Source organism: Leguminivora glycinivorella, chromosome 5 (genome assembly GCF_023078275.1).
Source record: "Leguminivora glycinivorella isolate SPB_JAAS2020 chromosome 5, LegGlyc_1.1, whole genome shotgun sequence".
NCBI classification, from domain to species: Eukaryota; Metazoa; Arthropoda; class Insecta; order Lepidoptera; family Tortricidae; genus Leguminivora; species Leguminivora glycinivorella.
The window spans coordinates 11,222,084-11,237,816 of NC_062975.1; the positions used below are offsets into that span (position 1 = coordinate 11,222,084).

Genomic DNA, 15,733 nt, shown 5'->3' on the forward strand with positions numbered 1-15,733 from the left:
GTCCTTTCCCCTGTCAAATTATCATGCTAGGAGGTGAACTTTGAAAATCCTTTCTTAGTGCTCCTCTAAGGAACTTCCGTGTCAATTTGAAATCTCTTGAACCAGAAGTAAAGATAAAAACTAAATCTATACTTATGACTATTTTGGATATTTTAACCCCGCTTCACAACAACAGGGGAGAAAATTATTTTTCCACCTCATTAGATTTAAAATCGTTGTATTTATCGTGATCAGTGACCCGATAAACCATAAAAACGATACCCATATTGTGTTTTTGACTTTACCCCCTTTGCACCCCTTTGGGGGTCAAATTTTCAAAAAACCTGAAACATGTATTTAGTCATATGTCTTTAGGAATCCTCCTGTGAAGTTTCGAATAAAATAGTCAAACTAATCTTGTTTCCCCATAAAAACTTTGAACCCTCATTTCACCCTTTTTAAGAGGTGAATTTTGAAAAATCCTTTCTTAGTGCTCCTCTACGCCATATAAGGAACCTATGTGCCAAATTTGAAATCTCTAGGACCAGCGGTTTCGGCTGTGCGTTGATATGTCAGTCAGTCAGTCAATATCTTCTTTTATATATTTTTTTGATATTTAAACCCCATTGCACCACAACAGGGGAGAAGGTATTTCACTTCCGCCTCGTTAGATTTTAAAAACGTTGTATTTATCGTGATCAGCGACCTGATAAACCATAAAAACGATACCCATATTGATTTTTTTACTTTATCACCCCCTTTTCACCCTTTTAGGGGTTAAATTTTCAAAAAACCTGAAACACGTATTCAGTCTTAAGGAATCTTCCCGTGAAGTTTCGAATAAAATAGTCAAACTAATCTTGTTTCCCCATACAAACTTTGAACCCCCATTTGACCCCCTTAGGAGGTGAATTTTGGAAAATCCTTTCTTAGTACTCCTCTACACTATATAAGGAACCTACGTGCCAAATTTGACATCTCTAGGACCAGCGGTTTCGGCTGTGCGTTGATATGTCAGTCAGTCAGTCAATATCTTCTTTTATATATTTTTTTGATATTTAAACCCCATTGCACCACAACAGGGGAGAAGGTATTTCACTTCCGCCTCGTTAGATTTTAAAAACATTGTATTTATCGTGATCAGCGACCCGATAAACCATAAAAACGATACCCATATTGATTTTTTTACTTTATCACCCCCTTTTCACCCTTTTAGGGGTTAAATTTTCAAAAAACCTGAAACACGTATTCAGTCATATGTCTTAAGGAATCTTTCTGAGAAGTTTCGAATAAAATATTCAAACTAATCTTGTTTCCCCATATAAACTTTGAACCCCCATTTGACCACCTTAGGAGGTGAATTTTGGAAAATCCTTTCTTAGTGCTCCTCTACACTATATAAGGAACCTACGTGCCAAATTTGACATCTCTAGGACCAGCGGTTTCGGCTGTGCGTTGATATGTCAGTCAGTCAGTCAATATCTTCTTTTATATATTTTTTTGATATTTAAACCCCATTGCACCACAACAGGGGAGAAGGTATTTCACTTCCGCCTCGTTAGATTTTAAAAACATTGTATTTATCGTGATCAGCGACCCGATAAACCATAAAAACGATACCCATATTGATTTTTTTACTTTATCACCCCCTTTTCACCCTTTTAGGGGTTAATTTTTCAAAAAACCTGAAACACGTATTCAGTCATATGTCTTAAGGAATCTTCCTGAGAAGTTTCGAATAAAATAGTCAAACTAATCTTGTTTCCCCATATAAACTTTGAACCCCCATTTGACCACCTTAGGAGGTGAATTTTGGAAAATCCTTTCTTAGTGCTCCTCTACACTATATAAGGAACCTACGTGCCAAATTTGAAATCTCTAGGACCAGCGGTTTCAGCTGTGCGTTGATATGTCAGTCAGTCAGTCAGTCAGCTTCTTCTTTTATATATTTAGATTGGTCTGTGACTTTAATAGCCGAACGCGTTTTAACCATGTTTAACATATGTTGATAATTTTATGCAATAGGTGCGTAATTTGAGATCGGATAGGCCTGTGCGGATCATTGTACTGCGAAATTAGTTCCTGAGCGCAATTTGTACCAAATCAACAAAAGTGTGATGCGTCAAACGGTACATTAATACTATTCCATATTATAAAAAGCTTATTACTCTTATTAGGTACTGTTTAGGTAACCTAGGGGATCCGCTAGAGAGTACCTAATGGATGAAAGCGCGCTGGTGACCTAGCGGTAAGAGCCTGCGACTTTCACTCCGGAGGTCGCGGGTTCGAACCCCGGCTCCTACCAATGAGTTTCTGAAACTTACGTGCGGAATGTTATTTCATATTTTGCAGTCGCTTTTCGGTGAAAGAATCGTGAACCCGGGTAACCCCAATAAGACTTACTTGAGCATTTCTTTTTTTTTGCCATTTTTTTTTATTTTGATTTTTTTAGGGAATTTTAGGTCAATTGTAGAATTCAGAATCACGACTACTTTCAATCTCACTGGGAGACAAAAGGCGTCCCAGAATTTCCATACATTTTTGTTACTTTCCTCGTTTCTTACCCCACACAACATGTACGGAAAATGGTAACAAAATAAGAAAAAATCGTACGGAACAATTTTTTTAACTAAGTACTAGGATTTAAAAAGCTAGTGATTCTGAGTAGAAACAGCATAATTTATTTCAAAAATATCACATTTCATAAAAGTGGCGAAAAAAAAGAAGCTCTCAGTTACCCTTTCGGTTGGAAGAGCACATGGCAGTCGCTTCCATAAAAACGTATGCCTATTGTTGTATGCGATTAGTTGTCATAGCGGACCTCGAGCTTCCATCATGTATCGTGGCAAATGCGAATAACTCAAGGAAGATGACGACCTAATCAAAGGGATGAGAAACAAGTGCGCGGCTTAAAATTATTGCTTGGTATCAACACGAGTGCAACACAATAATGCAAACTGGTTTTGAAAATAGTTGGTGCCTTTTACTCTAATTTATTTTAGAAATATATTATAGGACGAGTGATAAAAAATAATTTACATCGCCCGATAGGGTGATTTGAATGCTCATTTCAATAAGTTTTGTCCATGATTTCAGGTATAATCACTATTTTTAACACACGAAAGCCGTAATCATTGTAGTTTATGGCTATTTTAGTGATTAATGTACTTAAAATTAAAAAAAAATACAAAAATTTTAAAAAATATTAAAAATGTGATAATTTTTTTAACATTATCCTATTTTGTTCTTTCTACACAATATATATCTAAAAGCAATAAATATCAATAAAAAGCCACATTTATGCAGTTTATAAAAATATATAGTTTGTTATATAAATATATTACGAAACGCGAGATAAAAAATAATGAAAGTGACGTGGCAGGGCGATCGTGATGTACGGTACGGGTCAGCTTGTATGATTCGATGAGGTGAGGTAAAGGCACTCAAAGCTCTCAAAAAGTGTAGTTATTTAGAGTACTTCAAATTAAACAACATACTCCTATATAGTCTGAATTTAACTATTGATATCACATGAAATGATCGATTGATATGATAGGTCAGAGATATATACATCTGATCCTAATACATCTTGTGAAATAGTAGATATCTATATGATTTGCATAATTTATGGATAATTCTTACTTGACATATTTATTATTCCAGATCTGCGTCCTGTACTTTGGTTAACGAATGCCGAAAATAGTTATTAACCACAAAAGACCGCCAAATTAACAGCATTTCACCGACAAAAGCTGCCTTACACCATTTTTGTAAGGGTTATAGGTACTCGTATATCAAGGTGTCCATGTATGGGGTCAACTAAACCCAATTCAAAATTTGCCAATATTTGCTACTTGTGGCTGGACGAAAGTCTGTAACAATTGGGATTTGGGAGCCTACTTGCCCGCAACGTTGCCTGTTGCTGCAGAAACATGCCTCAAAATTGTCGGATGCAGGTGTAAAAGACAGTGCCGCGTAAGGTGCAACCGTAAAAAAATACTTTTTAAATTAAATGTTCGGAGTTGATGTGCTTATGCAGTGGGTGTTGTGATATATACATAATTAAATTCAGACTATTCATGTTGTTTTATTTGAATAACTCAAAATAGCTACACTTTTTGAGAGCCTTGAGTACTAGCCCCGATACACATGTTTTCGTCTAGTCGGACCATTTTTTGAGGTTCTCCTTTGTACAAAAGCAATGTCTTAGTTCAAAAATCATTCATGTTTAATGCTAATACGAATCTAGTTTATTTTTTATGGCACTATTGCGCAATAACTAACTATCATTGATACTGAAAGGAAGAATATGACGATTTTTATTTTATATTTTATGGATGGGTAAAACCGATTTAAGGGGGCCCAAAGGAAGTAACTAAGTTCTGCTAGTAAACTAAAAAATCTTCAAGCCTATGCATGCAGAACTGCTTTAGGAGAGGAGAATGTGATTAAGACAATTTTTCTTTTACATTATAACTATTATAAGTCACATGCAATTTTATTTTACAATCAAAATAAACTATATTATAGGACTTTTACAATTTTCTGTACTGGGTCGTGATATACCTACATGTGTAAACGTTATTAGAATAAGTATATTTCTTTATTACTAGACGAACTCCACTGCACAGCGGGTAGTACCTTTACCTCACCTCATCGAATAATGCAAGCTGACCCGTACATTAAAATTTTTATTTTCATTGTTTTTTATCTCGCGTTTCGTAATATATTTATATAACAAACTATATATTTTTATAAACTGCATAAATGTGGCTTTTTATTGATATTTATTGCTTTTAGATATATATAGTGTAGAAAGAACAAAATAGGATAATGTTAAAAAAAATATCACATTTTTAATATTTTTTAATTTTTTTTTTTAATTTTAAGTACACTAATCACTAAAATAGCCATAAACTACAATGATTACGGCTTTCGTGTGTTAAAAATAGTGATTATACCTGAAATCATAGACAAAACTTATTGAAATGAGCATTCAAATCACCCTATCGGGCGATGTAAATTATTTTTTATCACTCGTCCTATAATATATTTCTAAAACAAATTATACATTTTCTAAAACTAGGTAAATGTAGCTATTAAATAGTATTTTTTATTTTAAAATAACTATTACGGTTTTTATAAAACGTGCAATAATATGTATAAAAAAAAAATCTCGTTTTAAGATTTTCCCATTTTTTTTGTATTTTTGTTCTAAAGTACATTTGTTTTGTTCCAAAAATGAATTCCTCGTCCTTCATTTATCCGAAAATGTTATATCGCATGCCCTATTTTGTACAGTTTTAGAGAAATATGGTTTCAAAGGAAGCGCGGAGGCGCCAGCCTTCCCCCCCTCCTCCCTCCTAAATTAAGGGGGGCTCTCGATGCCTCCCGATCTTTATCTACTCAGGGCCACCCAAGGAACAACCTGTGCCAAGTCTCAGTGCTTAATCATAAAATGCAGGGTGTTGTGCAATAGCGTCCCAGCTAGAGATGGGTAGGGGTGAGTAAATACTGAGTATTTACCCGTAATTTACTCAAAGCCCCGAGTAAATACTCGTATTTACTCATTTGGGTGAGTAGAAACTGTTACCTAAAAATAATTTAAAAACTGAGATTTAAGTAATTAGTCGTGTTTATTTTAACTGTGTGGACATGTTTAAATGATATTTATATTATTAGAAGCTTATGGGAGTCTTAGTTTGTCGAAAAAGAGGTAATCATTGTGAGAAAAAAATAGTGATAATGTTTAGTTAGCAGTTTTGTTTTAAAAAAGCAGGTATTTACAGTAAAAGTATGAGACTTAAATTAAATTGATGTTCTAGATAACGGCATGACGTTCGGAAGTGATTGTTAATGTGGCACTTACGACCTTTTATTAAGGGTTTTCTAAAGAAAACTCAAAAATGGCTCAGCTGATGACGTTTAAAGTACAAGTTTTGTATTTTGTATTATATGGACAATAATTTGACGGTTTCTGGATATTTTTCGAACAACGAATTCGAAAGTTATAAAGGTATAAACATTATTTCGGCCTTAATTATCGTTTTATTCCAAAACTGTTCATATTATTAAAAAACTTTTTTAGAAACATTCAATTAATTTTTAAAGACCTATCAGATGATGTATAACACACTGGTAATTTCTGAATTTTATTTTTGTGAAAAATAGTTACATGTATGGAGAGCACGTCTTTAAAATAAAATTGATATAAATTTGATTACTTAACTTCTGGTCATATGTGTACATAAAAAGAAAACAAAACACCTACCTAATTATAATGACCGCAATTACTAAAGCTGTCGCCATTATTTTTTGCCATTTGATTTTCGACTCTCGCACATAAATAGACAGACGTTTATTGTGTAGGTATATACCTAGTCGTTATGCTTCATCTTATAACATCGCTTAGAATGTGGACGATTTTAAAATTACTCCTGTGAGAATTTTAATTGGATAAAAAGGTCTAGTTCAGGGGGAAACGCTGTTAATGATAATAAGCAAAATAAGCTTTTAGACGTAATAAGGATGTTTAGTGCGTTTTCACATTATCCGATCCGGTATCGGATGTCGGACCGATATCCCACACATTACAGGCGCCATCTTGGATTTTTTCCATTGACATCCTTCCGACATCCGATCTCGCATCGGATAATGTGAAAACGCACTTACTGGGCTAATAAGAGCCTTCACTACAAAGACATACGTTTTCATATTGTCTAAATTGTAACACATGGCTGCAAAATTTGACGTTGACGTTCAACCGATTAACTATACAGTGTGTGGATTCCATACGGGCGAATAATGTATCCAGTTATAGTATCTAATCATACGAATCATATAGGATAATCATTTTATTAAAAAGTGTTATTAATTAAGAGTAATTATTTTTTTAAATCTGACCAAGCAGCAATGTACGCCGTCCATATTAACTTGACATGACATAAACGTCATGTCGTAATGACGTTTAGGTAGGTACTTACGCTAATTGATGTGGACGTAATACATTGCGTGCTGAATTATTATGTATGAAAAAAAATATCTCATCTATTCAACAAAAAAACCATGTAGTTAGGCTCCTTAGGTCCAATACTAATCGTTATTCAAATATTCGCCCGTATCGGAATACACACGCTGTATAAAAGATATTAGGTACTTGAATGTGTGAAATGCCAATACGATTTTTTGTGATTTCCCTACAAGAGGGTTACCCCACAACCAGCAGAATGGCTACCTACTCTTTTGAGGGTTATGACCACCAGTTACCAAGTTCTTAAAACAGTTTCATCTCTCAACCATTCATGCATAATCAATTAATCATGATGAAGAATCTTTGAAAAATCCAGCCACCAAGAATACCAGTTGTAGCCGCCAATTTGAGATTGGTTGTCCCAATTCGTTTAACAATTTATTGAGTTTTCCAGAGACTGATTGTTATTAACATGTTAATACTGGTATAAGGGCAGGATAAATATAGGCTCATTATGCTAGTTTTCATCTAGTTTACGAACTTTGAAAAGTTAAACCTTCTTCTCTGTACGAATGTAGACTTATTGCAATCTATACAATACCTACGTCTATTAGCTCCATAAAAATATGGAGGTCGAAAAGGGCTGATTTACACGGTAAGGACCTCGCTTGCGAGTTTCACTAGATACAAAGCAGCATGTGATCGGTCGGCTGAATACTGAATTGGATGTAACCTCAACAATCCTCAATGTTAACTGAAATATCATGAGTTTGCGCGCCCTGTAAATGGGCCCTAACGTATGAACAGAAACTAGCACAACGACCCTACGAATGAAGACAAGATAAATAAACATACCTTATTGTTTTTTTTTTTGACATTGAAACATTTATTTAAATAACACAGTGAGTTACATTTTAGTCTGGTCCCCACACCCCACACTAGGCATAGCCTGTCCTGTGGTGGACATAGGACATAAACAGTGTTTACAATTAAAAAAAAAATACAAGATTAAACATACCTTATTCTCATGGATTGAGGAGACTCGGGGAAGTAGTTGTCTGGCCGGTGTTCCGTCCAGGGATACGCCTTAGAAAAGCACCCAAAAGACTCGTAGCATCGCTCCAAGTCCATATCATCTACAAAATTACAACAATAAATAACACTCGAAATTTAGTGCGTTTTCACATTATCCGATCCGATATAGGACGTCGGACCGATATCCCATAGGTACATTACAGGCGCCATCTTGAATTTTTTCTATTGAAATCCTTCCGACATCCGATATCGGATCGTATAATGTGAAACGGACTTAGGACAACCCAAGTTAAACATTCTACTATTTATGTAGGGAACAAATCAAATTATTTGATGAATTTTTTTTTGATTTGTTTTTTTTTTAAGTAGTAACACTACTATATATAAATTATAAACTGAAATAGATACCATACACCAAAGAAAAAGCGATTCGGGGTCGGCGTGGTGTAGCGGTCGAACACGTCAGTCGCGTTAGCTGGAGACCCGGGTTCGATTCCCGGCTTCGCCACCAGTGGGCTTGATCGCTTTTTCTTTGGTGTATGGTATCTATTTCAGTTTATAATTCTACTATTTTTTTTACAGGTAACGTAAAAATGTATATTTGTTTATTATTTACCGTAAGGTACCTACATTATAGGGGCAAATCTCGACTGGGGGACAATTGTAACTAATCCATTTTTTCCATTATTACACTATGATGTTGAGTGTAGTACACATGCATCGACTGAACACATTTACCATATACAACTGGTGGACACTCTATTTAATAATGCAAACAGTGTAAAACATGGAAAAAATGGACCACTTACATTTTCCCCCAGTCGAGATCTGCCCCGCTGTACCTTATGTTGTATTGCTAATCGAACAGTCAGCATCAGATAGATCGTAGGTACATAATTATTTTGTCCAATGCCGTATACATAAAAAAATATATGAACTACAGTGACCATACTTAATATACATTATTATGATACATACATATATCTACTCCCTTTGGGGTATGTTATCTAATATTTTATATAGGTATAGTTTCGAAGAAACAAATAAGAATTATTATACATACTTCCAAAGAAAATATATTTAAAAAAATACTGTATCTCTTCAAAGTATTTGACATGTAGGTAAGACCCATTCGGCATCTGGTACAATCAATCTAAAACATCAACATTTGGCAATTAAAAAATCCGAACTATAATAAAAATCCAAACACGTACTAACCATTAACACTAATCTGAACACCAGTAGAATTCTGTTTCTCCATCAAGACCAATATGGTCTGCACCATAAGCGACATACTTTTATTGAACATTTCGATCACTGAACACGTGTGTTATCGGAACGCGATTGGTTCGAACTAATTGTTGCGAGTCTGTGTCGTTGAATGAGACGCGGCCGCGAAGTTGGTTGTTTAAATAGAGGCGGGATGCGTCCGAAAGGGTTCTTGAGATTAAGTTTGTTTACAAAGGCTATAAACAGGTAGCAGTAAACAAATTCATGATGATTTACCGCAGCAAATCAAAATTGGTATTCTATTTATTAGTTCAGAAAAGTAAATTTAGTTCGGTATTTATTTATAATGAAATAACTCCCATTAATTTACTAGGTATTTAGTTCAAAACGCGTAACAGGAAGATGCAAGATAACTTCATCCTTGTTAAATTACTATTATTTCCTGTTTGTAAAATATCCTTAAGTAACGAAAAGCATAACTCGCAGAAATATACGCTTTAATTTAGGTATTAAATTAAAAGGAACGAAATCCGTTTTTTGTGCCAAAATGGATGTGCCCAAAATTATCGAATCGGTACCCCTTTTGATTGGTACCTATTTTTAAGTAAATGTCAAGAAAAAGTTGTATTTATCGAAATCTCGCTATATATCCCGACGCTTTCAACAATGTACAGATGGTCTACGCAAAGAGGACAACGATTCAATTAAATTCAATTCAATTATTTATTCGTGATAACTAATTACATAGACATGTACTCGTGAAAGACAAAACAACAATAAAATATATTAAAACATATAAGTTATCACGAAATGGTCCCGACCCGCCTGAGACAAGGCCCTTAACAGTCTCATTACCTAACAGGCAGAGCTTCTTTTCAGTTGGGCGGTGAAGTAGAAATCGTACGCCAATGTAACATGACATCCAGATTCCTTAACAACTATGTGCAATCACAAACCGTATTTATACTGGTTAGTGAGGCCAATAAGAACTTACGTTTTGATTTATTTTTAATATATCTCGCCCTTGCATCTCGCTCTCTCCTGAATCACCATTAAATATATCGGAACAGCCAAGTCTCTTATAAATATCTGAACACGCCTCTATTGTTAAGGCACAGTATACTAAAGAGTACTAACGTATGCGGAATGAAATCTGGACAAAGTTTTGATATTGTACAGAGTAAGTAAATAAATAAACTAAAATAATGTATAAATGCCAGATTAAAGTTTACATATCTGTCATTTAAACTGGTAAGTTTCATGAGTATTGGATTCCTTTTCTCGAAATGATGGTCAATCGAGAAGGACGACCTAGCGAAACTGTTTGTAATTTCTACATACCAATTTTCTGTGACCGAATGCAAAGCCCGAGGAAAGTTTTGTAGGAAGGGTTCAGTGTTGCCAGATCTACTGATTTAGCAGTAGATCTACCTGATTTTGAAAAAATCTACTGATCTACTGATTTTCTTGTATTTTTTCTAGAAATCTACCTGCTTTTTCCCAAATCGATATTTTTAGTATAAACGATTGGATTGGCTTCAAATTTTAACTATAGACGGTCCAACAACTTTGTCAAGGCGATAAATTAAAATTTTCTATGGGCCAACATTCATCCCTTCAGTTTTTAAAGCTATTGCTTTTTTCTAATGACAGAAATCGCTTGACAGACTTTACGAGTATTTGTGTGATTGTTCGTAGTGTAGTGGTAGCTTGGTATTAGCAATAGCGATTTAGGCGGGTGCAAGAAGTTTGATGTCTGTATTCTAACTGGTTTTTTATGTGTTCATATCAAATAATAGTACATTAAGTCAGATGTCGGGAAAGAAGGGCATGCTGTGTATTTGTGTAGGTATATCCAGCTGAGTAGGATAGTGATACGAAGCCTGTAAACCCTTTTCACGGCGAGGCAAGAGGCAAGTTTGAGAAAAAATTCAACTTGTACAACTGCCCCATCGATACTGAATAGGAATGGAATCAATTGAATGCATCCTACACCTTATAAAATAAAGTCCCCCTTCGCGTCTGTCTATGTGTGTTCGCGATAAACTCAAAAACTACTGAACGGATTTTCATGCGGTTTTCACCTATAAATTAGTGATTCTCGGGGAAGGTTTAGGCATATAATTTGTTGAGACTTTGTTTGAAATATGATGATATTTAGTAAACAAGTCGGATAAAATCCCATTGGCTGAGAGCCTTAATCGAAAACGCTGCCCAAACGGTTTGAGCTATATCAGAGAGCTGTACCTATGGCGAAATAGTGTAAGGTGCATTAGGTTTTCTAGGACCGTTTTCGTGTAACAGCATAATTTTTCTTTCATTCTTCTGCACTTGGTATCAATATTTGAAGCTAACAGTCAATTTATAATTATTTTTATAATATTTTTGCGTCCTTTTTCTTTACAAAAAACTACCGCAACAAAGCGTGGTCCAAGAAAACATTACAGCATTGGCTAGTTTTCTGGGAGAGATTTGATTAAAAGAAATGTCGGCCCCCTAAGGCACAAAATCTCACAGAGAGCTCGAGACAGCATTCGAATGGGGCAGCGAAAGTGATAAAAATTATCTTGAAGACATGAGTATCGATACACATTCAAAAAAAGTTAGGCCTATAGTCTTCAAAAATAAAATAAACAACTTTGAAAATGCTGCTACGCCGTTAAGTCAAAAAATGTAAAAAACAGCTGTTTTTGCATTTCTGGGTTTATGAATGACTAATAATATGTCGAGTAAATGGAATTTCACGACAAGAAAACTATTATTTTGAGAACACTAATGATCCTAAGGACAAGAATGTGAAAAATGTCGAGCATACGAAGCTTCTTTAAAAAGTTATCACATGGAAGATAATTTTGGACCTTAAAAAATGCTAACATTGGTTTTGTCGACACCGATGGACATAAAGTATCACAAGTTCTGTTAGAAGCCTCACATTGGCGAAAACTAACTCTTTTATTTATCGATATTCAATACATAATTAAAATCACGAAATATATCAAAAATAAACTATGTTATATTAATTTTATAAGACATTGAATTTTGTCCAGATTTCATTCCGCATACGTTATCGTACAGTATGGCCACTCCCGCTCCCCGCTGAAAGTGCCGCGCCGCTCTCGGTTACCACACAGTTGCCGCCTGTCAAAAACGCGACCAGTCGACCTGTCATATCTCACTCATACAATCATGATACTGATGGTACCATGGTTACCTGCACGAGTTTAGATTGTGTGCGTAGGAACTTGCCTCTTTCAATATTTGATCGCCATTGTCCCGAGGTGTAATTTTTTAATCTCGCATACGGGATTTTGTCACTAAAATACCGGTTGAAAACGGTGACTTGCTTATTATTTTCAGTGACAATTTTCTGAATTCGAACGCGTGAGACTCAAAAATCGGCCCGCTGGTCGATTAACGATTGGAATGACAAGATCCGACGGCAGACGTTCCGGGAGTCGATAACAGGGGTTACGCGTTATCGTGTATTTGTTGAAAACCATTGACGCACGAACAGTCTGGACGATTGTGCAAGTACATATCTATAGCTATCTAGTCTATCTACCTATAGTGCGAAGCTCCGTCTGTCATGTGGTCTGCACTGAATATGTAGATATAGGTATCTACGGGCATTTCAGAATTTGGGTCCCCCCAATTATCGTAAGTTGTTAACAAAAATTAACTCGCTGTCAGTTAATCAGTTTTGTGACGACAATTAAGCATAACATCTGTCAAAAAATTTACTTTTTTCACATTCTGAATGTAGATTATCGCTTAAAGTTTATGTAATTAACACATAAACAATATTTTTATTGAAATTTCATGCTAAGTAATCTAATTATGATTCTACAATCTATCTCCTACAGCGTTTTCGTCGCTGGATTGATCATCGACATAACTATTCATATATGAGCGTTTCGTGGACATAACTTTTCAGCTGCGAAGACCTACACATTGGTTCGCCGACACGCCTGTTTGACGACTGACTTTTTCATCGGAGTAACTACTCTCCGAAAAAACTTTTGACCGGCGCATGATTCTCCGACAGAACCTTTCAACGGCAGTCGTTTGGCCGACAATAGTACAGTCAGCTGCAGAGAAAAGGAGACGTTATCGTCACAAAACTGACAGTGAGTTAATTTTTGTTAACGACTTAACGCTAATTGGGACGTCCCAAATTCTGATAATGCTCCTACATGTAAATGTATGTAGTACATAGATTTTTGCCCCTGTCCATGAGAAAGGAAGATAAGTTTAAGCGAAGTACAGTATCTAACCGGCCATAAAGAATGCACATCGGTTTTTGGTCTTCGTAGAGCGTTGTCTCTTTCTTGCTTATGCGACGTTAATTATCTCTTTCCAAAACCCGATTTAGACGAAATAAGATATTAAGCCTTGCGTTTTCAGCTGATTCCATCGCAAATGTATAGCGAATAGGAATAGTTTGGGTATCCGGAAAGACTGTCTCACTTTTGTAGGTACAAATTTTTTTCTGTCAAATGATTTGTTAGAGTAATTTCATAATTCGTTAAGTACATTTTAACACTGTCCTTTTTAAGACTTTACATAACAAACTTTATAACCACAAAATTAAAACTTCGAAAAAACCCCCGACCGCGACATAGTAGACCGATTTTCATGAAACATGGCTAAGAACACTCCCGACTAACTCAGGTTTCAGACAAAAAAACTAAATCTAAATCGGTTCATCAGTTCTGGAGCTACGATGCCACAGACAGACACACACACAGACAGACAGACAGACAGACAGACAAATAGACAGACGGATAGACAGACAGACAGACACGTCAAACTTATAACACCCCGTCGTTTTTGCGTCGGGGGTTAAAAATCAATTGCCTGTTTAAATACCTACATTTATTGCTGGAAAAAGGTTTATTTTGCAAGAAGATAGGCCCAATACAAGATTGGACTGGACTTTCTATCATCCTACTGTTATTGACAAAATAAACTAATTAAGTTTAACGATGTTATTACAGACACATCAGAAAAGGGACATATTACTAAAATATATCCTAGCTATAAGTTTAGTGCATTAGGGTAATTCCGAATGACAGAAATGATCGGGTAATTTCGAAATGAAATCTTGATATGATGGAAATAATGGTGATTTTTATGCGACTTTCGAAATTAATAGACGACTTTCGGAATTACCCTAATGCACTTTATTGAGAATCTCGCTTTCAAAATAGTTATATTAAACATGCAGTCTTTAGAAAAACGTATTTAGCTAATTCGTAAGACCGGACTCTAGAGAAAATAGTTTTGTGTAGAAATCCAAAAATGTTAGATGTATCGAAAACAGAAAATAAACCGTTATTTTTCTAATTAGCAACCCGATAGAGTGGGGGGAAGGGGGATTATAAATACTTTTTACATATTATACGAAAATTCATTGACTAGTTAGTAAACCAAGTAACAAGTAATTTGATCCCAAGCTAACTAACATAACAAGCTAGAAAAAAGGGGTTATGTATAGGACTTAATAATAAGAAAACAAATACAAATGTAAAAAAGCTACGGTATGCGTGTAACATATCAATTAATAAGATAAATCAATTATGAAACGTATCGAGCCCCGGCCGATAGATAATGAACCTAAAATTAGCTGCACATTCAAAGACTTCAAAAGTAAGGATATGGCGGTTCATATAATTTCGTCTAACATTCTCGTTTCATGCGCCATAGTGAAACGCTACATCGTGATGCGATTGGTTGAGGGGTTCTCATCACGAGCGATATTAGTATGAGCAAAGACTTATGTAACTCCGTATAGACAGCTACAGTCTAAGAAAAAAACGAACCATAAAGGAAAAGGTACGGTGGCCTAAATGGCGTTACACCTTTGGGGCACGCACGGCTAGATGGCGCTAATATTAATATTTGACATTTTAACACATATCAAGCTAAGAATATGGGCCAAGTTGTCACACCTGAGGTTTAAAGTTCTTTCTGTGTCGAGAGATGGCAGTCTATGCACTGTGATTACATATCGTCACTACTTTGAAAAAATCTCGTATCTCACGCTGCTCCTCAAAGTTAAAACGCAGGAAGTCTATATGCAATTATGCATTCCATACATACTTACTACAATTTTCTTTTTATTGACAGACGAAGATACAAGTTTTTTTAAAAGTAGTGACGATATTTTACTTTGACAGTAACTCTCTATAATACGTTTGATCCTCTTTGGTATGAGCATTCAAGTACCAGTAATTGTGTACCTAGTGTACATATTATTATGTCTAAAGGCTACGCGCTCTTTGTAAACGATTCATAATGCGGTGTGTGTATAGACTGCACGTTTTGCTCGTCTGCTCGGTACACGAATACAGCGGTGTTACTGGCTTCGTGGTACCGTTGTCCGGGCACCAATTTTGATGCCCGTAGCCCCGTATTTTGTCCTTACGAAGTAATATGTAAGTCAACGTGCACATTATAATTAGAATACTATACCACAATTCTGCATGTTTGTCTGCTGTCAGTCATAGTAAAGAGGTC

The 15,733-nt window shown here is 35.4% G+C and overlaps 1 protein-coding gene across 1 annotated transcript in view; it reads right to left on the bottom strand.

Moving 5' to 3' along the window:
* The window catches only part of LOC125226099 (pancreatic triacylglycerol lipase), a 31,084-nt gene extending 21,715 nt beyond the window's left edge, over positions 1 to 9,369 (bottom strand). Inside the window, exons 1-2 of the mRNA XM_048129959.1 lie at positions 9,203 to 9,369; positions 7,968 to 8,085 (exon numbers count right to left, since the gene is read on the bottom strand). Of these exons, the coding sequence (XP_047985916.1) occupies positions 7,968 to 8,085; positions 9,203 to 9,293 (209 nt within the window). The 5' untranslated portion in view covers positions 9,294 to 9,369. The remainder of the gene's footprint in view (positions 1 to 7,967; positions 8,086 to 9,202) is intronic.
* Positions 9,370 to 15,733: the final 6,364 nt, after the last annotated feature.